This window comes from Colletotrichum scovillei (assembly GCF_011075155.1).
Source record: "Colletotrichum scovillei strain TJNH1 chromosome Unknown Contig00008, whole genome shotgun sequence".
Lineage (NCBI taxonomy): Eukaryota > Fungi > Ascomycota > Sordariomycetes > Glomerellales > Glomerellaceae > Colletotrichum > Colletotrichum scovillei.
In genome coordinates, this window is record NW_023336266.1 from 687482 (window position 1) to 710149 (window position 22668).

A 22668-nucleotide genomic window follows, 5' to 3' on the forward strand; every position below is an offset into this window, starting at 1 on the left:
GCGTTCGAGACGAGACTTCGGCCTTGTGGGCATTGGCGATGTAACAATTTGACGCCTTTCGTCGACTTTCGAGAAATGCCAGAGACTCGATCACGGAACTGTACGCAATGTTCCCGGAGTCCGGGACGCTAGAGAGAATCTTCTCGGGGAGCCTCATTCCGCAATGTCAAGAGGCCAAATACTTCTGAACGAAGATGGGAGCATAAATATGGAGCGGCGATCCGCGTTCAACTGAAATGTAAAGTAGGCTCCTCACGACTTACGCTCAGCATTCACTTGCCAACTTTCAAGACGATTCTTCAGTCTCTGCGGTTTCCTTTACGATGAAGTACACTCTCTCAGCACTTTCCATGCTAGCCATGGCCGTGGCTCAGCAAGTCGGCACCGAACAGCCTGAGACTCATCCCAAGCTGAGCTGGCAGAGGTGTACTTCTTCATCATGCTCGAACGTCAACGCTGAGGTCGTCATCGACGCCAACTGGCGCTGGGTTCATGGCGTTGGGTAAGCGACGATGCTGATTGTTGTCTTTTCTTCACACGATGAACAACTGCAGTGGCTGACACACTGATCTAGCGGATACCAGAACTGTTACGATGGAAACTCGTGGACTGGGTTGTGCACGACCGGAGACAGCTGCGCCCAGACTTGCGCTGTCGAAGGAGCCGAGTACGGCGGTACCTACGGCGTGTCGACCAGTGGCAATGCCATGACTCTAAAGTTCGTCCAGGAGCACCAATATGGCAAGAATATTGGCTCTCGTATGTACCTCATGAACGGGGACAGCAAGTACCAAACCTTCCAGCTCCTGAACAACGAATTCGCTTTCGACGTCGACCTGTCCAGTGTCGAGTGTGGCATGAACAGTGCTCTGTACTTCGTTGCTATGAAGGAGGACGGCGGTTTGTCTTCGGAGCCTAACAACAAGGCGGGAGCCAAGTACGGTACTGGCTACTGCGACGCGCAATGTGCTCGCGATCTTAAGTTCATTGGCGGCAAGGTAAGCCACAACCTTCAGTGCTTGACAATATGGGAAAAAGCTCCGACTAACAGTGACGACGAATAGGGCAATGTCGTAGGCTGGGAGCCTTCTGAGACCGATGACAGTGCCGGTGTCGGCAACATGGGCGCCTGCTGCGCCGAGATTGATGTTTGGTAAGACATTCGAACCAATTCTCACTCGAGAGGTGCTCAAATCCTGACCAATGCCCAGGGAATCCAACGCCTACGCTTACGCTCTGACTCCTCACCCTTGCGAGAACAACAACTACCACGTCTGCGAGGGTTCCAACTGCGGTGGCACATACTCCGAGGATCGCTACGGCGGCGGCTGCGATGCCAACGGTTGCGACTACAACCCGTACCGCATGGGCAACCCTGACTTCTACGGCCCCGGAAAGACCATTGACACCACCAAGAAGTTCACCGTCATCACCCGCTTCTCTCCCGACCGCATGTATCAAGTCTTCATTCAGGACGGAAGAACCATCGAAGTCCCCGGCGCCAAGTGGGCAGGTGTGCCCGAGACCTCGGAGATCACGCCCGAGTACTGCGAGCGCCAGTTCGCTGTCTTCAACGAGCGAGACCGCTTCAACGAGGTCGGCGGATACCCCCAGCTCAACGCCGCGCTCAACATTCCCATGACTCTTGTGATGTCCATCTGGAGCGACGTAAGTGTTCTCACTAGTGTGTCCGTCAGCTTTTGACTATGCCAAGCTAATGTTCCGATGCAGCACTACGCCAACATGCTCTGGCTCGACTCCACCTACCCGCCCGAGAGGGCTGGAGAGCCCGGCACCGAACGTGGACCTTGCGCCCCGACTTCTGGTGTTCCCGCCGAAGTTATCGAGCAGTTCCCCAATTCGCAGGTTGTCTGGTCCAACATCCGCTTCGGTCCCATCGGCAGCACCTACGCTGTCTAAGAGGGCTGAAGGAAGACTCGAAGTTGCACACGACCCTGATCGCTCCGGGAATGTCTCCAAGAGTATACTGAGTGGAGGGTATCTCTTCTTTTCCCTGTATATAACTTCTCTTCTTCCATCGCCGGCACCATTTCTTTCATCCGGCTTTGTCCCATAGACTCGGATCCAAATACACTTATCCATACTATCCAGCACAACGAAGGCTTTTGGTGTTTGTGTCTCGGAGTCAAAGAGGTCTGTCGTGAACGCAGCTCGTCGACTTCAAGACGTTGTTGATACGAGTAGCATCGGAGTATCGGGGAGCCGTACACGCGTTGGCAACAGACCGCAGTATTCGACAAGCATATTGGCCAAGAGCCTCTTGTAACTCTCAGGAGCGGGACAAAAGTGTGCCTTTAGCTATTAAAAGTATCAACTCCACCCTTCTGCTGACTCATTTTGCCGGTAAGTACCGCGGTCAAACCACGGGCGCAGGGGCGTCCAAGGGCATCGGGGAGTGTCGGCTTTAGGATAATCGTGATCACTTAAGCCGGTGAGTCGTTGGAGTCGTGGCATGTACGATGATCGATTCGCAGGCTCGGGCACTCTGACTGAGTTCGTCTCGATATCGGCTTAGTCCGGCTCGGTGGTATTTTGCTACCGCATCGATTCTCGATCGGACAAGCCAGATAGAAGATAGGGCCTGAAGGACGAGGGCCATCAAGTTTTATCTATCCGTATGGTAGATGAACAATACGACTACGCCCCTGACTCGTGGTGATCGTGGTTGACTCCGAAGTGGAAGCGAGCATCCGCTTAGGGATAGTAGAGAGTTGTGAGATAGAGAGTTCTACATATGGATTCCTACGGGGTGGAGGACGTGCAGACTAGAGATATGGGATGATTAGCCAAGGCATTTATTCGCGATTGGGAAACTCTAACAGTTGAATGTTGTGAGTGCACCGACGTGACGAACCAGCCTCAGGCTGTAGCTCGAAAGGAGAGCGAGAGCGAATTACTCTAAGCAGGGATAGCCCAGACACTCTCCGCGTCTTGATTCGTCAGTATGAAGAGACAAACGTCAGTTTGCGGACGCTAATGCAGACTGCTGACACGCTAAAATCTGGTTAGAGATCAAACAGGGGCTTTAAATCCGTCCGAATACACTCCCGTCTGGAAGAGTGCTTCGCCTCGCCGATGACAACGGCCAGATAGAGCTTGGATTAGCAATCCATCTCGAAGATAGCAATTCACAAAAAGAAGCAACATAAGGACAACACTGATCCTCAATTTTGCTCTCCCTCAAGTTTCCGCAAAAGGTTCTCAAGTGTTCGAAAATACAAGAGATAAGTCGTAGGCAACCTCGACTTTGCTGAGGCTATCCGCACAAAACTAGGCCTGAGTCAGTAGGAGTCCCCACCATCGAAAAAAGGCATCGACGCCGATTCGACCATTTAGGTTCTGGCCTTGTGGCACCATCCCTGGCACTTAGACGGCGGAAGGCTGTCAGCAGGCTGCATATAGTCCTCTGGAGGACCAGTCTCATCTCCTTCGAGCATTGTTGTCATCCGTTTGTCAAAGATTGACCAGATCTCGAAGCTGCTGACTGCTGACGCGCCTGACCTTGTTGGTTCGGCTCTCCCTCCCTTGCCCAACGCCTTTTTGACCAATGTCTTTCGAGGATATCTTTCCGCATATAGAAGCAACGGCAACAATGGAGATGTGTTTCAGTCCCGGCCCGGCGATTCCTGCCGGGACAGTCATCCCAGTGATTGCGAATCCTCGTTTGGCTGAACTACGGGATCCTTCAGAGGACTGGACCGGAGTTACGAGTACGGCGGAGAGGCGTAAATTACAGAACCGGCTGAACCAGAGAGCGCGAAGTGAGTCCACCTCGGTACCGATCTGCTGACATCTACTACCCGCACGGGTAAGGCTAGTAGTATCATTCAGCTAACGGTTACACGCGTATTACAAGGGCGGAGAGCACAGAAGAAACTCGGCAAACATTCTCCATCAGATAGAAGTCCGTCAACCGAAGTGGACTCCGACCCATCGACAGCCTTGGTGAAGAAAGAGTCCGCCTCGCCAACTAACGAAAATACACAGACAGCCCTGGCGGCCATCATCGCAGGGAAGATTGGAAAGGCCGCCGTTCCAGATGTCTGCCTCCTAGGCAAGACAGGTATGCCGGCCATGCTAGAAAAGTTCGCCGAGGGTGCCTACGAGGATTATATGCGTGGCCGGCCCTGTACAGACTACCTCACGACCCTCGTCCGCGTCAATGTCTTCCACGCCTTTGTTCGCAACGCCAAAGCCCTCAGCTTCAACAAGGAGTGGCTGACCTACGACGCTATCTCGCCCTTTAACAAAGCCGGTCCTGATCTGGGTCCCGCCACGACATCGGCATCGTGTCCGTCCAACATGCTGCCCACGGCGCTGCAGTTGTCCGTCGAACATCACCCCTGGATCGACTTCTTCCCCCATCCCCGCATGCGAGACAACTTTCTACGGATCGTGGCCGAGCACGGCGAGGACTACATTGACGAAGACGAAATGTGCCGGGACGTGGTCGATGTGGGCGCGGGGGCGGGAGTCGAAGACGCGGCGCTGATTGTTTGGGGAGAGCCGTGGGATCCGCGGGGCTGGGAGGCCACGGAACCGTTTCTCCGGAAATGGGGCTGGTTGCTCGACGGCTGCACCGAAATGCTCGAAGGCACGAATTACTGGAGGGAGAAAAGGGGCCTGCGGAAACTCAAATTTAACTGACCAGAATCCTTGCCCAAAGCAACACTCCCTCCGCCAATGTCGAACACAACAAAGTATGGGTCGATATGGACAGAAAGATACCTGGGCATGATGCAGGGTCACTCTGGCGTCTTTTAGCTATCCACTAATCTTATCATCAAGAGCTCTTGCCCTTGGCCTTGTCTAGAATGCCCATCAACTCGACAAAGTACGGGAGAAACGCCTCGCATTCGACTCTGAAGCCCTCGTGAGCACCCGCGACGTCAAGCTTCGGACACCCCAGGATCTTGGCCTGCTCGTCGACCGCCTGGGCATACCACGCCTCTCTGCTCCGAATGCCCCTCATCAACCCGATGCTCGTTCCGTTCTCCCTGATACGATACAAACTCGGCAGATAGCCCAGCAAGACGGCAAACTCGTTGGCCCAGTGATTCGGCGGGTTCATGGGATCCGATGGCCCCGTACGAGGAACGCCTTCATCGAAATAGCCAATCAGCTTAGAGCTGAACTCCTCCTGCGCAGCATCGACACCCGAAGCCTCATATATCTCGAGACAATTATACAAGAACTCAAAGACCTCGGTGGCATTGGGAAGCAACATGAAGGTCGGGGCCTCGTGGGAGATAACGTGCTCGACCATGTCTGGAAAGTCGAGTGCGAACTGGAATGCGAGGATACCACCCATACTACTTCCGAAAAGAGTGGCTTTGTCGAAGCCGAGGATCTCGATGATGGCGCGGATATCACGGGCTTGTTGTGGTGGGTTCAGCCTCTTGTTCACCTTGGCTTGACTTGCGGACATCTGGCGACGGTCAAACGTGGCGCAGGTATATCTATCGGACAGAGAGGCGATGATTGTGTCGTATTGCCGTCCATGGCCATTGCCTCCCGGGATGAAGACGATGAGCGGACCTTGGCCTTGGGACCAGTAGTAAATGTCGCAGTCCTCGATGTGCAGGACTGCGCGGGTTGGAGCAAACTCTGGTGCCATTACCGTTGCTGCTACTTGATCTCAAGTGTATGGAAGATGATAGAGGATCAGAGTTGGTCTAGCTGGAAATGGTACTGAAGTCGGTAGATTCCGTGGAAGCAAATGAGACACAATGATACAGACGTCGGCTCGCTATATACAGCATGAATGACTGATTGAAACTCGCATCTGGTGACCTCAAGAACTAAGATGCGTGATCAAAGACCTGCGGCCAGTTGATGACCCGGCTTACGGCGTTGTCGATTAGAAATACAGAGGACGCGTTGTCTACCTGCGGGGTGATGATCCTGTCAGCATGGGTAGCTTAACCCGGATCAATCACAGTCAACAGCGGATGATACGGGCCGTATCTCCTAGATCAAGCTGGGATAAAAGGCGCAAGTGATCAAAGATGATGACTTCTGGATCCGGACCTGAACGCACCGGCAGACTGAACATCGGGGTGGGCGCCCGGCCCCACATTGCCGGGTCGGCCGTATTGGCACTGGCGATGGCTCAGACTCTTTTCTACCTACCTTATCTAGAGTGAATGCAGCTGATATTTCAGATACATAGATGACAGCTTGCTATAACGGATAGGTATATTAGATGTTGTCGGCTACTTATCAAGCAAGATTCTCAACGTGACCCAGATACTTAGCACTTCCCAAAACCTTCGGCGACTCTCGAGAAGGATTCTTGACATGGCAAATGTCGTATCTGTCACTACACCGTAGAGAATGAAATGATCGTAGTGTACAGCGCATCATTTTTGGAGGACTCTTCGACGGCTAACCGGTCAAATAACATGGTATTGTCTCGTGTGCTCACTATAGATAGGGTATAGTAGAGTCATAACTGCCCCTTCTTGTAGTGACTTCCTCTCAAATCCAACCGGACAAATCCAACCGAACTATTGACACAATCTGGTGTACACGAGTAGAAGAACTGATAGTGAATGTCAAGAATGACTATTCTTATTGGCTGCAATGGAGTCAAGTCTTTCAATCTCTTCCCTTGGCCACTGCAGAAAATCTAAGTACGCAGCATCTAGATTCGACGCCACGCCTCGTAAAATGTGATCAGCCCAGCCGCGCATGTACCACAGCCATTCAAGCGTCTTGACAAGCACGGCAAAGTGACCCAGCACAAGTAGCGCGACAGTCCTTTTCTTCTTCAGACACCAAACAAAGTCATCGTCGGTGCGGTAGATGCAAGCCATAATCACCTCCATCTTGCCCTCAGAAGCGGTGATGGGCTCAGCGGATGTTCCAAAGGTTTCTCGGAAGGCGAGCGATAGGTACTCCATCATCTTTCTATAAGCTGCCTCGTCCGAATCTGCAGGGTCGGCAATGAGCTGTGCGATGCGCCCGAGAGCAGCCTCCCACATCACGGGTCTCGACGGTGATCGGCTTGAACGCAATTCTGACGCCTGGCCTGACGGGTTCTTCTCTAGTGGGGGCTTCTCTCCTGTAGGCATGGGAGCGAGGATGCCTGAGAAGATGGCCTCAAAGCCGACTGTCTCGATGACGAGCCTGACCCCCCTGAGCAGCTCGAACCAGACCACTTCAACGCCGTCTGAGACAATGAGCAGATTTCCCGGTGCGGGACCGCGGGCGAAGCTACAGGAGCAGACGAGGGTGGTGGCGATGTAGAGGACGCCAGCAGTGTCGCGGCCGAGGCGGGGCATGAGTTCCATGGTCTGGCGCAGACCGGTCTCGTAGTGTTGGTCTGCCAGCCCTTGATACCTCATGCGCTCGTCTAGCTTAATGGTAGCTAGATGGAATGCAGAAATAGCGAGGAGGAGATGAAGCACAGAATGGTTTTGGAAGGCGAGGAGGGGCACCTTTTGACGCCAGAGGGTTGCGTCGCCGTGATCCAGAGCCGGGCAGGTGAGGAAATGGTGCATTAGGGCAATATCATCTACGTTCCAAATCCATGGTCTGAGGGGATTTGAAATGGCTCTTGGAGGTAGGGAGTCTGTGGCGGCTGATGTGTTGCTGCATGGTGAGGGAGTGTGGCTCGGGATGCCGGATGATGAAGAAGCTGCCGTGGCACAGAGGCGCCGATCATGTCGAACATAGTGACCATCTTTGAGCGGATCATTTCGAAACTCGTTGGTCTTTGAGTTCTGGTAAGGATATATACGGCTGAGGGCATCATGAGAGGTACGTGTAATAGCTGGGGGGTTCAGGTCTGAGCTTGGTGTTGATGGCTGGAAGCTGCAGTTGTGCAGGGCTTTTGAGCACTGCCCGCACTTGGGCTTGACTTCGTCACACTGTACTAGTCAGTAAGCTGCGCAGCCATTCAATGTAATGTTGAAATCTTGCCTTTATCCTCCGCTTCTTGCACATCTCACAGCCAGCGCGCGACTTTTTATGCGGCCGCCGCTTCACGATGTGGCATGTTGTGCAGGTGCAGCCGGCATCGGCATGAGCTGCCTGTGAAGGGCCAGCACCCAGCATTGGTAAGGCAGCTAGATAACGAATGCTAAAGCAGAATCGAATTTTTCTCCGCCTAGAAGATGAATCGAATGTATTAGGTAAGGTAGGGTACTGAGTAGTCAATAGTGACCTCAGATCAGGAGATTTTGGTGTCGTGAAAGTGGGATAGAAGTACGAGACGAAAGAAAAATGACAAAAATTAACCAAGGACGGAGATCTACGAGGTGGGGTGGCACTAGCCAATCACCAACAAGCAGTGACTAAATCATCTTTATCCCTCTCATTCACTTCAACTGACTTCGACTTCAATAGAGATGCGAAGCAAATATGTCCGTCCACCAAGTGACTCAGGTCTCAATATCTGGGTCATCTTCCGCTGCTTCGACGATCCCATTCTATATCAGTGACTACTACTTTGCAATAATTTGGATAGTTCAGGCCCCAATAGTATGAGTAGGAAACCAAAGTGACATTAACAGGATATTCACGTGAGATTTATGAGTAATCAAACCTTTCTTCCGTGATATTTTAGCAAAGAATCTGTCTGAAGAAGTCTGAAGTGTTACATGTACAATAAGGTAAGTCCTCATGGAAGCAAGTACGCTGTAAAGTTCATGCTGTGAGCTAAACGGATGGACCAAAATCGTTGCAAGTGAACTTTATGAATGGTGACGTAGTGGCTTGACCATGCCATTGAATCTTCAAGGAAGTGAAACTCGAATGAATATAAGAGACTATCTCCTTCTCCCAACCCCAATCTGAAAACCAAAGTAGTATCAAGTTTACTCGGAACAAGTCCAGCAAAAAGACGCGTTCCTGCTCGCACAAGCGTTATCAAACCTCGCCTTCTGCGGATACGGGCACAGCACCTGGTCTTGCGTCGATCCGTCCGGCAGCGTCACGGTCACTGGTGACGACCCTGGGTTCGTCCCGTTCTCGACCCAGGCCCGAAGCTGCGCGAAGATGGCCTCGGGCTGTCCTCCTCTGCCACCCCAGCAGTGCTCGAGCCCGGGGACGCGGTAGTACTTGTAAAAGGAGGTAATGTTGCCGTCCACGACGTCAGCAACGGTGTTGTAGTATCGGAGAGTACCGCCTGGGGAGATGCTCTGATCGGCCTTTGGGTTGTTAGCTCAATACTATCTGCAGCATTCAGGAACCCAGCGATGGAGGGGATATTTACGAGTCCGTGGTAGGTTATGATCTTGCCCCCCGCGTTTCTGAAGTCGCTCAGATCCGCCTCGTCGGTCTCCATGTTGGAGGCAAAGACCAATTTGGTGGCGCGGTGGATCGTGTCGAACGTTGTGTCTGTGAGAGTAGGCACTGTCGCATTTGGGTCCTTGGCGACGAAAGCCTGCCAGGCAAAGGCAATGTTTGCTCCAGCGGTGTTGCTCGTGCAGACCTTGCCGGTGCACTCTGTCGGCGCGATGACGGAGAGGTCGCTTCCCATCTCGTACCCATCATAGATGAACCTTCCGGTTGAGGAACGGGGACCGGTCCAGGAGGCGTTGGCCACGTTGGCGGCCGCTTGGCTGATTTCAAGCGTCGAGTTCGTCTGCGCGCACTTAAAAGACTTGCCGACCTGTGCGGTAGCGTTGAATTTTGCCCTGCAGGCTTCAGGATCACTGATGAGGCCGTCCTTGACACCGTCTAGCTCGTCGCAGGCAGAGATGGCCAGGGTAGTGAGCGCGTTGAGCTCGCAGCCCAACGGGAACTGTTGTGTCTTTATCATGTAGTAGCTAGGCCAGATCGAATTGAGGTAGAACTCGGCCCAGTTAGCGGCTGGAGCGGCCGCCATGATGCCATCGTAGGCCTCGGGGTATTGCTGCGCCAGTTTGAGGCCCTGACGGCCGCCCTGGGAGCAAGCGTTCCGATAAGAATACGTAGGAGGCTTGCCGTAAAAGCTTTTGATGAGCTGTTTTGCTATAATAGCCTGTTGCGAGGGATCTTGATTAGCATTGCAGTCTGGTACGTGTTGTATTGATGTGGTTGGCCAGGAAAGCAGCGTACCTCATCATTCAGGGAGACCTGACCAAAGTTCTGGAGAGCGTTGGTGTCTAGACTTCCCGGACTTTTGAGCAGCCAGTCGATGGGGTTCGAGGTAGTAGGGATCCCGGCGTCAGTGGTGACGGTTGCATATCCGTTGGCGACGGCGTTGATCATGGCGGCATAGCTGAGGATGAAGCGGCCAGGGTTCCAGCCACCTCCACCAACGGACTGCAGAATACCGTTGTAATGGTGCACTTCCGGCAGCCAAGCTTCGACGTTGAGGGTGTCGTTCTGTCCCGGGTGCGTATAGGTGACGGTGACGTTGCAAAAGGTGGCATTCTCGACGTTAAGGGCCGGCTGAGAGTAGGTCCATCCCTTTGGCACGTCGAAACTGTAGTTTTCGACTAGATTGGCTTGCACGGCGAGATTACTGGCGCCTAGTAGTACGGGGCTTCCAAACGTCGCGCTTGCGCAGTGACTTGGGTTGACGGCCATGGACATGGCAGCGGGATGATGTACAAACACCGGACTTTTCTAAGGAGGTTGCCAAAGGAAGAAGGTTGTCCGAGGAAACAAAAGTTAGCAACGGATCTTCTATCTTATAAAGCAACTGGTTGGCACCAATGGTGAGACTGTTCGGGAAGTGACTCCATAAGATAGTGAGGCCTCGTAATCGCTGAAATTAAGACTTCGATTCCTGCAGCGTTTTAGACGCATCGACCCAGGAACTAGGATGCTAAATTAAAGGGAATCAGCTGCCACTATTGTCCCAAAAAATGGAGGATCAGGGCCAATATGTCGACGAGGTACATGAATCTACTCAATCACAGCCACATGACTTTGCTTTGTCGCCATGCCGTCGACTCCGAGACCTCAAACCTGGCAATAATCTTGACAGCCACCACTCCCGTGTCGCTGCAGCTGGAGGTGGGACTCTCCATTGCTTGTTCCTGGGTCCCGGCATGTGAAATCTTTTCTCGAAAAGGCAAAGAAAAAGTCTGCGCCGGGACGATGCCCAACTGACTTGCAGACCATGGGCTGCGGTCCACGGACATTCGTGACTAAGTGACCGGGGTCGTATTTTATACGACCCCTGCAGACGATCTGGTCGTCGGTCGCTAAGGATCCTGCGACTCGCGAAGAAGTATCCACATATGACACTGATATTGCACTAACTACGCGGAGCCTAGACTTGACGACACCATTTCTGGTGAGAGCAGGGCCGAGTCGACAAGATTCGGCTGCTATATGCCGTCTTTTGAGTCAATTTAACCGTTTTGGGCAGTTTGGTTGAGTGTTGGCTTTCCAACTCGTTTGTGGTACGGACCCTGTAAGCTGGAAGGGTTTATTCCAGAACATGCCTTTGCAAGGACACCCTTGCTGCTGCCTCTATTCTCCTGTTCGTGCGGACCCGGTGATGCCTTGCCAAGTATTGTACCTTACGTTGAATTGAAGATATTATGCATTAAACAATGCCGAAGTCGACGGCCTAGGCAACTTGCGGTTCCAATCCATTGAGGTATTATATAAAACCGGGAGGCGGGATCTTGTTGGCCGAATGATTCAATGAACTCAGTCAGACTTCTCAACTTGTAACATTCTCATCACTCTTTCACGGCACTTAGTGGTATTTTCCTCGTTGCACAATCAACCCGACAAGAGGTCTGCTCTTCAACGATTCTTTTGCTTCTACTTCCGTCTGCCCCTGTTTCCCGGAGTCGAACGCTTGGCAACCGAATCAAGCATACCGGCAGCAGTTCATTCGATCAAGTTGACCTCGGGAGGGCCTGTCTGCCTTCACAGCCTAGTATTTCATCATCGCCGTCTCTCTCACGATGTCGAGTCAAGAATGGCAAAGCGATCTACTGGACTGCAGCCCATGCGGCACCTGCATGATGGCCTCATTCCTCCCGTGCATGGGTATGTCAACCAACCAAACCCTCTCTCAAACCGACGTATCTTAAGTACTTCAACGAGAGTCCATCCCGTTGCTGACCAACGCACTCTGCGTCTCTCACATCAGTCTTTGGCCAGACCTCTGAACGCATGCGCGACCCCAGCCTCTCGGACTACTCACCCGTCAACGGAGACTGCTTCATGATCTCGGCTCTCGGCTCCATCGGTCTAGGTTGGCTGTACGTTACATGCTGAGTCGATACCTTCTGTTCTCTCCTCTCCTCAAGACATCTACCGCGTGATATGGTAGACGCTGATTCTAGGCTTCTGCTCAGATTTCTCATGAATAAGCGTGGCGATATCCGGAAGAAATTCCATATCGAGGGGAGCACGTGTGGCGACTGCTGCGTCTCTTTTTGGTGCCCCTGCTGCGTGCTCATTCAGCATGAGAATGAAGTCAAGGGGCGGACTGATTATGGGCCGATCAACACTGGGTATCAGTCGCAAACTCAGAATATGGAGATGAAGTAGATGTATGCGTTCAGGGCCTTTTATTTGTCTAGATGTAACATGACTAATATTATCCTTCGCCGGCTCATGTACAGATTCAGGGGGAGAAAATCAAGGCTGCTGCCAATTCATGGTTTGGAACCACATTTTACATTGAACTTACCTTCGGATTGCACATGCAGCTTGCCGGAACGCGTCAGCTCATGGAGAGGAGTGCTTCAATACGATAGTTGAGCGATTGGAATTACTTAACACAGCCCAGATCAAGAGATTAAGCAAGGTGATAGGCTTCTACTCTAGCTAGCCCAGGAGCCGCATACAATAGCTTGAGTGTACGTCCCGCTCGGCAGGTTGCTAAACGTCTCGAATGCGAAGCAAATCATGAGTACGAGAACCATCAGCATCGGCTTGTGTTCAAGAAGGTTGAATCCAAGGTCTGCACCTCGTGGCCGCGCAGAAGCCGTTGCAACACGGCCCGACGTACTGCCCATTGAGATCGTAGCACATTCCATACGTTGGAACACAGATACCGAGACAGCTGACTCCTGTGACGGGCTGCGGCGGTCCAATGATGACCTGCTGAAGACCCTGGGGCGTGATGCCGCCAACCAGAGCCTTCTCGCCGTTTGTGTAGAAGGTGCACTGGGAGAGGGCATTGTAGTCTGGTGCGTCAATGATGTTGACGGAGATATCGTTGTCTGCGTGTTGAATCGTTTAGCACTTGATCTTACACTCTCAAAGATACGAACGGTCGGGCGGGGTGGAACTGACTTGTTGGATACACCTGCCCATCGGCGGGGATCGTCATCTCGTAGGATGCAGGGCCACCGTGGAAGGTTAGGTGGACTGTCTGAGGGGCATCGCGATCTTCGAGCGGATGGGATAGGGACGGGAGGATGAAGGAAATCGAAGCAAGAAGCACTGAGAACTTCATGGTGGGAATGTTGAAATTAGAAGAATTTCAAGGTATTGAAGGCTGGAACTTGGAATTGTAATGGTGAGGGCGGGATGATCAATTAATGGATAGGGTAGGACGAACTTCTCCTGAGTTTTATCAAACCTAGCTACCGAGACTTTATGAGCATCTTTATACTCCTTCGAGACAGGATGCAACGACCTCAACCGCATCCTTCCGACTTCGCGAGGAAGCAAGATGCCTCGGCTCTCCCTCACGTAGATCAGTCCAGCGCCTGCGCTGCTGTACGATCAACACTCGTCCTCCCATAACCGTCCATGACCCGTCTTCGGGCATGACACTCGTACCACAAATACGAACTCACATGGTCCACGCCTCGAAAGATATTTTAGTCCCTTGTCAACCATCATCACGATGCGTTACTGACAGATCATTGGCGTTACCATCTTCCTCTCAGGCTAATTCCTCACTACTGCCGATCGATCTCGTAAAAAAAGAAGGTTGTGGCAGAAAAACCAGGGAAAACGTCCCGAGAGTGGCGTCAGTCGGACCAATGCCACGATCTCCCCGCAAGACACTAGAACAGATTGATCCTCGGGCTGACCTGGGTTCAGTCACTAGCGTGCGTGTGAATCCCTAGGGAACTTTGGGTAGAAGCTGAAATGGCACCGGCATGGAGGGGAAGTGGAACACGTTTTGTGTAATGCCCTCTTTTACCGGCTTTTGTTGGGGACTGTTTGGCAACATGAGGGAGGGGAGGCGCCGGTACCTAATCGCCTCCTCGTCGGATGCGTGCAGGTTGATCGCCCCTCGGTCCCAAGCCCGGTCTGGGGAACCTTAGATCCCGGATCCTAAGAGCGGACTAACAAAACATCTCGTATCAGGGCGGAAGGAGAGGGGTTGTCCTGCACATCGTACCGAGCATGAGACTGACGTCCATCTGGGACCATGTCTCAGTTGGGCCTTCTATCAAGTGTAACCTAGAAGTCGGTGTGGATTTGAGAAGGATAAGACATGGCATTTTGTGATGGGGAGTCAAGTACCGTATGGTAGTCAGGGATGGGACGAAAGTGTTTCTCCCATCATTCAATTGGATTAGAGCAGAACCTCCTGCGGCATCTCCTGGCAATTCGTGGCAATACGGTCAAACTCGGATGTCGGATGTGAGATCGGCTTCAGCTCCGCTCAGCTACCTAGACGTGCGTCTGACATCTGCATTCAGCGGTCAGCGAAAGTATCTCCGGAACAAGCACCCACTTGCGATCAAATGTTTCTCGGAAGCATCTTTCATGCAAGGGTTCAAACGTTACAAGTAAGCTTCAACGCCTTGCGTTCCATTTAGGTCGTTGAGCAATGTCTGACTTTCCCAGTGTCTTGAATCTACGATTCTAGTATGTAGCTATTTGCTGTTCTCGTACCTATTCCCATAGTCACCCTGTGGAGGCGCATCTATCAATACCTCTATCCTCGCCAGGGACATCTCCCGATATCTTTTGTCTTATCCCGGCTTCCCTCAATAGAGACGGTGATGAGATCTATCATGTGGCGGCGCAAGAGGCGCCACGTTGACGCTTAAGCTATCCGACTCACACGCATCGCCATCCCAAGGGCCACAATCGGGCTGGCAAACGGTCCCGCTCTCCGGCACTGTCCCATGCTCGAGATACTCCTGAAGGATCTTGGTCGTGCACTTGCTCCCCGTGGCAAAGGCAGCGTGGCCCACCGACTCTTGAATCACGACAACTGACCCGGGGTGTCCCTCACTCGCTTTAAAAGCGTTCCTCAACGGTGTCACGGGATCGAGCCGCGAAGACATGAACAGCAGCGGCGCTGCGGGCCGGCCTTCTACAACCGCAGCATCGTGCGGCGGTGTCGTAAACGGGCCTGTGAAGCGCCACTTGGGGCGGACGAGCCAGCTCGTGCAGGCGGAGCGAATCTGTCCCCAGTAGCCGGCGAAGGTCGGCGACTGGGATTCGAGCTCCGCGACGTAGGCCCTGTAGTCGGCGAGGGTCATATTCGTGTTGTCTTCGCCGTCGCCGCAAAGGACCGCCTGACCGCCGTCTCCCCAGGAGAGCCTCAGATCTGTGGCGTTTGGATGGGTACAGGCCTGGTCGATCTTGGGAATCTCGGCGGAGGCGGACTCCAGGATGGCAGTGTAGTTTCCCTCGATGGCAGCATTGATTTCGTTGGCGAGTTTGATGAAGCGAGTGTAGGGCGCGTAGAGCGGGTTCTTGAAGGAAAGGATTACATCGTACCCTGTCAAGATGTTTGTCACCTTGCCGTTGAGTACCGCGACGGGGGCTTCGTCGAGACGTTTCACGAGCTGATCGACTCGATCACGAATGTCTTGCCACTGCTTGTCCGAAGGCCGGCTCAGCGCGCATTTCTCCTTAGCCTCAAAGCATGTCTCGTAAAAATAGTCAACAAGCTTCTCCGTGTCTTGAAGGTTGGTCTTCCAGCCCTAGTCACACATGTGTTAGCCGCATACGAAGAGGTGAATGGGACTATAGGTACACTCTTACCCCTGCCACGTAGTCATTTGAATCCGCGATGCCATCAACAATGAGCCGGCCTACGCGCCCAGGATACATTGAGGCGAACGTATTGCCGAGGATGCTGCCGTATGAGAAGCCCCAGTACTGAATCCGCGGCACCTCCTTAACCTTCCGGAGCTCTAGCGACTGCTCGGGTTGCGAGGCTACTGCTTCTTCCTTGCGAAGCTCGTCAATCTTGTCCACCATCTCGACCATGTCACGGCAGACAGACGCCGTCGTAGCAAATGGGATAATGGAGCCGTTGCCCGGCTTCTCGGTACAGAGCCTGCCGTACCCCTGAATCCTCGCCCACTGCCTTCTCAATGCATCCGGACTGGCATCAAGCGGCCCGATGGCCAAACGTTGGATGTTGTCCGTGTCCCTCGCGAGTTCGTCCTCGTAGCAATCAGCCACGGGCGTTGTGAATTGCACGCCGCGCGGATCCCAGCTCAGCATCTCGTACTTTTTGCTGCCGCCGCTCAGCGTGCGGCGCATATCGTGGCCATTGCGGAGCAGCATGCTCACTCCGGAGCCACCGGGCCCGCCTGGGTTGGTGAAGACGGTGCCGCCAAAAGATGGGTCGTCGTCGGGGACGGTGGCAGGGAGCTTGATGATTGCCAGAGCGACCGTGTGCTCGTTCGTCTCGTCGAGCCAGTCGAGAGGGACGCTGAGGCGGGCGCATTGGTAGTCTTTGTAGCATGGGTGGTATTCCAGCTTGCGGGCGGGCGTGATGGTATCCCAGTCAAAGTCGGTGATCTTGGGAGGGTCGGGCTTTTTGGCGGCAGTGAAGCCGGCGAGGCCCGTGACGGCGGCCAGGCCAATTGAAACCTTCATTGCGTTCGGGCTATGAAAGACTGTGATGAAGCGATTGTGTTGTGATGAAGTTGACGAGTACTTTTCCCGGTGCAGAGAAGTTGACGAATGTCGGAAAGATGCCTTTGGCGAAGAGACGTCGCGGCTGCCAATCACCTGGCGCGTTTTAGTTTATCGCCGAACTGCAGCTAATGTTAGGGAAGGCGCCGGTCGACACGATTGAGTTGAAGATGAACGGCGTGATATGAGGGGAAGCTTGCTTTCAAGGGCGTGAAGAATGAGTTGAGCAACCGAACAGCCTTTTGCTGCGTCAGCATGGCCTGCCTTTAGGCCTGTAAGCGCGGCGCGCAATGATCCCGTCTTACGCCCTTTTGTTCACCAGAATACCAAATGTTGGACGCCGCCAGGCGGAATGAGGAAGGTAAAAAAACACCCCATGATAGAAGCGAGATTGGTCAGATCATCCAGACAACTCATTTGAAGATTCATTCTACTATTATAAGTCCAAGCCTATTGGGATACATGAACAATGATGAAAACGCCGTAACGCCTGCTGCTCAAAACCTAACAGTTTTCCACCCATTAACTCACTCACCCGCTCACTCCTTTGCTCACTCACTCACTCACTCACTCACACCTTCACATCCGACAACCGAATGAGCGATGATCCAACCCCCGTACTGCTCGCCCACTGGCGATGGGCATCCTGAATTTCCTCGAGCTCCCACACCTTCTTGATGGGAACGGTGATCTTGCCCTCAGCCACCAGCTCAAGTAAAGCTTTCAGATTCGGCTCAAACGTCGCGTCGTCGCGCGTAATGTAGTAGAACTTGGTCCTCTTGCCGCAAAACGGCACCATGCCGCGCGCCATAAGTTTCATCGTCGGCAAGATCACAGAGCCATGCTCCGAATCGTCGTTGAGTGAGCGCAGATTGCCGCCGTAGCCGACCAAGATACCGGTAGGCGACAGAACCGAAAACGACTCATCCCAGCTCTCGAACCCGAGGGGATCGAACACGGCGTCCGCCCCGCCGAGCTCCTTCACGGCCTGCATCCACTTCTTGTCCGTGTACACGAACGGGTGGGCCCCTTGCTCCCGGGCTGCCGCGTGGTTCCGCTCCGATGCTGTGCCGTAGACCTCGGCGCCTTGCAGCTGGCACAGCTTCATAAGGGCATAGCCGACGGCCCCGCTGACGCCGTGGATGAAAACGCGCTGACCTTTGCTGACTTTGGCGACGTCAAAGACCATGGCGTACGCTGTGTTCCAGTCCAGGATGAGGGCTGTTGCCTGCTGCAGGTCGGTCCCGGGGGGTACTCTGATGAGGTACTTTTCCGGCAGGTTGACCAGCTCGGCTTCGGCGTCGTAGATTGTGAGGCAGGCGACGAGATCGCCCGGTGAGATTTTGGATGTGCACCCCGGGCCGGTGGTCTTGACGGAGCCGACGAGGCAGTAGCCCGGAGTCAGCGGGGCCTTCTTTTGCAGGGGGTAGACGCCTTTGCGCATGTTGATGTCGGCGCCTGAGAAACCGGAGTAGATGGTTGAGACCTGGACATGGTTTGCTGGAGGCGGCTCGATGGTGTCCTGAATGATTTGGACCTTGGAGACGTCGCCGAACTCCGTGATGACAGCTTTGCGGATAGTGGTTGCAGACATGCTGAATTAAAGAGCCTGATATGAAGTTTGTGATGGTGGTAGTGTGTGGTGAAGGCGAACCTGATCAGATGGTATCGAAATGGGGTGGATGTCTTGATTGATGATCTTGTAGTCTCGTTTCTTGTAATCACAACATCTGGTCGTTCCATCATTCATTACTTATACCCATTCTTCTATATCCCGAACTTGTATGGCAATATTATCACTCCTAGGCTATGCTATGCCTCCCGCGCTGCGACCCCGCGCCGTGAGACGGGAGGCTGGCGTCGCGGATGACGCCTCATGGAGTCCTGTTGTGCCGACATCTTCACCAACTGGCCGTTGCTCGGGGCACTAAGGACGCCACCGCGAGCTTGATTTCACCGCTCGACGGAGGAACTCCAGCAATATGCCTGAGTGTATCAAGTTCCACTCGTGGCAGTACAGTTGGGGGCCGGTGCGAAGGATGGGAGGGTAAGCGGGTGGCTTGCTGCAGGGAGGGGATTTCAGAGAGGAGTTGGGCCGACCAACAGCGCTAGCACCTCCATTGGCTTTCAAATGTTTCACTGGCGCATCCTTCGTGGGTGTCGCTCTCGCTCGGTCTGACATTGGACCGCCTCGCTTCATTCGCTCTTACGCGGCGCCACAGGAGACGGAGGGTCTCGCTCTTGCTGCATGCAGTGATATCTTACCATAGCTTTGAATCCACAACGGATCGGAGCAATCAATTGTTGTTGATTGTCAAAACACCATGGCGCAGGAAGGCCTCACGGGACTGCGCGAGGGAACATATCTGACTCTGTACATGTGGCCTCTGGCGCCAGCATTGGACTTGGCCACACCTCAGTATCCATACATGTCAAGCCACATGGCAATGAGCTGCTATATTGACCGGTTCGGGATCTTCCCATGGCAATGTCGCGTGGATGAAGCTCAAGATACCACGCAAATTCGACTTGACGATCAACCCGGATAAGATCATCATGCACCACGAAGCCTACTGCCCATCTCGACTGGCAGTTGCTGCTGGACTCGTCGTCTGACTTAGTACCCAACATGAAGCAAAGTAGTAGTAAGTCCGAGGCAGATGAACCCTCCCCATCTCGTAATCGCGGCATGGAAGACTGGGCATTAATGGTCTATACAGATGCCGCATTAAGTGTCCAGGTACGCTCCATCCACAGGTGCTTCCTGAGAGATTAGTCACAATAACGGAGCCGCATTGAGAGGTTCTCGCAAGCCTCTCCGTGTCTCTGCGCGACACCGAAAACTCGCTCTGTGCCATTCCTCGCAACATGACATAACTTCCCACGAAAGCTCGTTAAACTCAATTGGCTCTTGAGCACATGATCATTCACAAGGCACACAGCGAGGGGCACATGTTTACTTCATAAGAGTGTGATATTGAAAAAGATTATTTGTCGGGTCCCCTTTCTGAGGCCGGCCCATGCGATTAAGTACATTTATCGAGTCCAACCAAGGAAGATTGAAACACATTGGGTTTAGCAGGTCCTCGACATGCGGATAAGGGGTATGATGAGTCCGCAATGCCTAGTCCCTGCCTAATGGCTAGAAACACATGACGAGAATTTTTGGTCCATACGGACATTGGGTTGTCCCAGAGTGGTCAAAGGTAAAACGAAATCGTTTAGAAGACGTTGCCCTTGGTCTGGGTACCCTTCTCGCTCTCGACCTTCTTAATGTTGATGTGCTTCCACAGGAGGATGGAGGCCAAGCAAAGGGGAACCAAGCAAGAACCAGCAATGACCATCTTGTGCTGGACATCAGCGTAGGCGGCAACGATGGCGTCGCGAATGGGGTCGCCGTCCTCGAAGGACATCTGGATCGTGACGTCGCCGAAGATCTCAGCGGTTCTGTTCTTGGCGTAGTCGGGGAGGTTGTTGTACAGCTCCTTAGGCATGATGTTGTTCCACAGGCCACCAGCAATGGCGAAACCGATGGAAGAACCGATACCACCGAAGAGGGAGTAGATGGCCATGGCGGAGGCGATCTCCTGGTGAGTGACGACGGCCATGACGGCGATCTGACCGCAGGCGGCGAAGAGACCGGTGCCGATACCGTTGAGCATCTGCATGACGACCAGGGCACCGACGGGGGTGCTGGGCTTACGCAGGGGAATCAGGAGAGCGGTACCCAGAAGCATGAAGGGGACACCAGCAAGCGCGGTGTACTTGTAGTCACCAGTCCATCTAATGACCAATCCGAAGATGGGGCCGAAGAAGGAGGAGGTCAGAGAGAAGGCGTTCAGGATGTATCCGGCGTAGGTGATGCTCTGTCTGTGGACAACCAGGAGGTAAGACTGGTAGTAGGTATCCCAGGTGAAGATGGAGATGAACATGATTCCGTAGAGGAGGAAGGCGCCAATAAGGGTCGGCTCCTTGAGGTACTTGTAGTCGATGAAGCTGACGGGGGCGAGGTACTTCTCCCAGACGTAGATGATCGGGATGAGGACAACTCCGACGACCTCCATGGCAATGATGTAGCCGGTCTTCCAGCCGTTGGGGGCGTAGGAGACGATGTTGAAGGGAAGCATGATCATGGAGAACATGCCAATGATGAGGACAATGCACATGACTGTTGGAAACATGGTTAGCGCCTGGTTTCGCGAGTTATTCAATCAGCTGTAGCGGGAAAACTTACTATCGAACTGAATCAAGTAGTAGATGAAGCCCTGGAGGTAAGAGCGGTCGTTGGACTTAGCCTTGGCCAAGAGACCAGCCTTCTCAGCCTTGCGCTGCATGAGCAGCATGATGGTCAGGGCGGGAATGCAGACACCAGCAAGAATGATGGCGAAGGCACCGAAAGCCCAGCGGAAGTTGAGGTTGGTGTAGAAGAGGTCGGCGATCTTGGGACCGGCGAAGGTGACGGCAATGGTAGGGGTACCGTTGATTCCGAACATGATCATACGGTTCTGCAGCGAAGTCATATCGGCGATCATGATGTCAATGACGAACATCATGCCAAAGTGACCAACGTAGTAGATGGTGTGGGCGGCAACGTAGGTCTCCATGTTCTTGCAGGTAGCCTTCATGATCATACCGATGACAGAGCATAGGATCATGATGGCGAAACCCTCAGAACGTCCCCAAACGTCGATGATCTTGGCAATGACAAGCTGGCAGCATCCTGACAGGATGGTAGCGAAGATACTGACGATGGCCAGGAGACCGTGCTTTCCGAAGGAGGATGTGACGAAGGCGTTCAGGGAGCCCTGAACGGACTGCAGAAGCAGATCGGCGAAGGAGACGAGGTAGAGCCTTTTCGAAACGAACACAAGTCAGTTATACGCTTCAGGGATCACTTTGAGTTGCCCAGGGGGCGGATGGCGAGATACTCACAAGCAGAACATGATGATCATGGTCTTCTTGGACCACACGGAGGTGATGGCTCTGACACGCTGAACACCACCCTGGAAGTTCTCGCTCTCAGCGTCAGACTCCTGCTTGGTGTCATGATTGACCTCCTGGGCGCCATTGTCGTAGGCAATGTTCTTCTCATAGTCGATGCCAGCCTCTGTGCGGTGGGCGGCCGTCTGCGGCTCGATGGTAGCCATTGTTGATTATCGGTCGCAAGAAAAAAGGCGACGAAGTGCCACAGTAGAAAAACCCAACGAACAGGGTTTTCAAGAGGGTGGAAACGGGGAAGCTGTTGGCAAGAAGGAATAGTATATTGAAGGCGAATGCCTGTTTGACCTTGCTTGAAGAACCAAGAGAAGGAGAAAATTCAGATCGAGGACACGAGGTTCTATGCGGGCCTTTCTATATTGGCAGATGGACCCCCCGTCCCAACATCCATAAAAATCTCCAGCCGATGTCGCCCAATCTTTGCCTTTATCAGATGATCAGATTAGATGGCAAGGGGCGAATCAAACCTTGGGGCCCATCGGAGGTATGGTTAGGTTCGTGCTAGCGTAGTGGGATCGCCCAGGCCGGACAGCTCTAGGTCGGAGGCCGCGTAGCTGGCTAGACCCTCATTGCGACTCCGTCTTGTGGAATGCCCAGGTAAATGGATCGTTATGGATGGACGGTTTATACCGGAAAGTGAAGGGATCAGCGAATCCGTTGGTTCAGCGGTCATCATTGGCAGCAAAACTTCGAGAAGAAAAGTGGCGTGAAAGGGTGTGAAGGCCCTTGAAGCAGGTGGAAGGGTCTGTCTCTGCAACTCTGGTATTCGGAGGGCTCCATCATCCATCGTGTCTGGTCGGGCCGCCAACGTGGTGGTGGGGGTGGAGCGACTGGTTTCTGGTTCCTGGTCACTCACATCTCACCAGAATATCTCCAACTCTCCAGTTGCTTCCT

The 22668-nt window shown here is 53.4% G+C and overlaps 9 protein-coding genes across 9 annotated transcripts; 2 read left to right on the forward strand and 7 right to left on the reverse strand.

The window, feature by feature from the left end:
- Nucleotides 1-323: 323 nt before the first annotated feature.
- Nucleotides 324-1920, forward strand: HER10_EVM0007727 (glycosyl hydrolase family 7; the record flags this gene model as incomplete). Its single annotated transcript, XM_035477272.1, has 6 exons — nt 324-502; nt 575-998; nt 1065-1153; nt 1212-1425; nt 1474-1668; nt 1732-1920. 6 exons carry the CDS (start codon nt 324-326, stop codon nt 1918-1920), a joined length of 1290 nt encoding a protein of 429 aa, XP_035330804.1.
- Nucleotides 1921-3613: 1693 nt separating this feature from the next.
- Nucleotides 3614-4668, forward strand: HER10_EVM0009681 (uncharacterized protein; the record flags this gene model as incomplete). The annotated part of the gene is made up of 2 exons (XM_035479161.1): nt 3614-3782; nt 3920-4668. 2 exons carry the CDS (start codon nt 3614-3616, stop codon nt 4666-4668), a joined length of 918 nt encoding a protein of 305 aa, XP_035330905.1.
- A 136-nt stretch (nt 4669-4804) lies between these two features.
- On the reverse strand, nt 4805-5638 carry HER10_EVM0010169 (uncharacterized protein; the record flags this gene model as incomplete). The annotated part of the gene is made up of 1 exon (XM_035479638.1): nt 4805-5638. The coding sequence occupies one exon, from the start codon at nt 5636-5638 to the stop codon at nt 4805-4807; it is 834 nt and encodes a 277-aa protein (XP_035330930.1).
- A 797-nt stretch (nt 5639-6435) lies between these two features.
- On the reverse strand, nt 6436-8090 carry HER10_EVM0005557 (uncharacterized protein). The gene is made up of 2 exons (XM_035475168.1): nt 7948-8090; nt 6436-7895 (listed from the first exon to the last, which is right to left on the reverse strand). The coding sequence occupies exons 1-2, from the start codon at nt 8080-8082 to the stop codon at nt 6579-6581; spliced, it is 1452 nt and encodes a 483-aa protein (XP_035330675.1). The 5' UTR covers nt 8083-8090; the 3' UTR covers nt 6436-6578.
- Nucleotides 8091-8843: 753 nt separating this feature from the next.
- Nucleotides 8844-10548, reverse strand: HER10_EVM0012536 (uncharacterized protein; the record flags this gene model as incomplete). Its single annotated transcript, XM_035481930.1, has 3 exons — nt 8844-9176; nt 9242-9991; nt 10069-10548. 3 exons carry the CDS (start codon nt 10546-10548, stop codon nt 8844-8846), a joined length of 1563 nt encoding a protein of 520 aa, XP_035331058.1.
- Nucleotides 10549-12534: 1986 nt separating this feature from the next.
- Nucleotides 12535-13492, reverse strand: HER10_EVM0006731 (uncharacterized protein). Its single transcript, XM_035476309.1, has 2 exons — nt 13225-13492; nt 12535-13151 (listed from the first exon to the last, which is right to left on the reverse strand). The coding sequence occupies exons 1-2, from the start codon at nt 13385-13387 to the stop codon at nt 12868-12870; spliced, it is 447 nt and encodes a 148-aa protein (XP_035330745.1). The 5' UTR covers nt 13388-13492; the 3' UTR covers nt 12535-12867.
- A 1240-nt stretch (nt 13493-14732) lies between these two features.
- Nucleotides 14733-16977, reverse strand: HER10_EVM0005986 (uncharacterized protein). Its single transcript, XM_035475584.1, has 2 exons — nt 15892-16977; nt 14733-15830 (listed from the first exon to the last, which is right to left on the reverse strand). Exons 1-2 carry the CDS (start codon nt 16735-16737, stop codon nt 14883-14885), a joined length of 1794 nt encoding a protein of 597 aa, XP_035330702.1. The 5' UTR covers nt 16738-16977; the 3' UTR covers nt 14733-14882.
- Nucleotides 16978-17291: 314 nt separating this feature from the next.
- HER10_EVM0003671 (uncharacterized protein) lies at nt 17292-18545 on the reverse strand. Its single transcript, XM_035473337.1, has one exon. The coding sequence runs from the start codon at nt 18368-18370 to the stop codon at nt 17348-17350; it is 1023 nt and encodes a 340-aa protein (XP_035330560.1). The 5' UTR covers nt 18371-18545; the 3' UTR covers nt 17292-17347.
- A 1202-nt stretch (nt 18546-19747) lies between these two features.
- On the reverse strand, nt 19748-22428 carry HER10_EVM0010794 (siderophore iron transporter mirB). The gene is made up of 3 exons (XM_035480243.1): nt 21709-22428; nt 21011-21627; nt 19748-20944 (listed from the first exon to the last, which is right to left on the reverse strand). Exons 1-3 carry the CDS (start codon nt 21921-21923, stop codon nt 19998-20000), a joined length of 1779 nt encoding a protein of 592 aa, XP_035330961.1. The 5' UTR covers nt 21924-22428; the 3' UTR covers nt 19748-19997.
- Between the last annotated feature and the right edge of the window lie 240 nt (nt 22429-22668).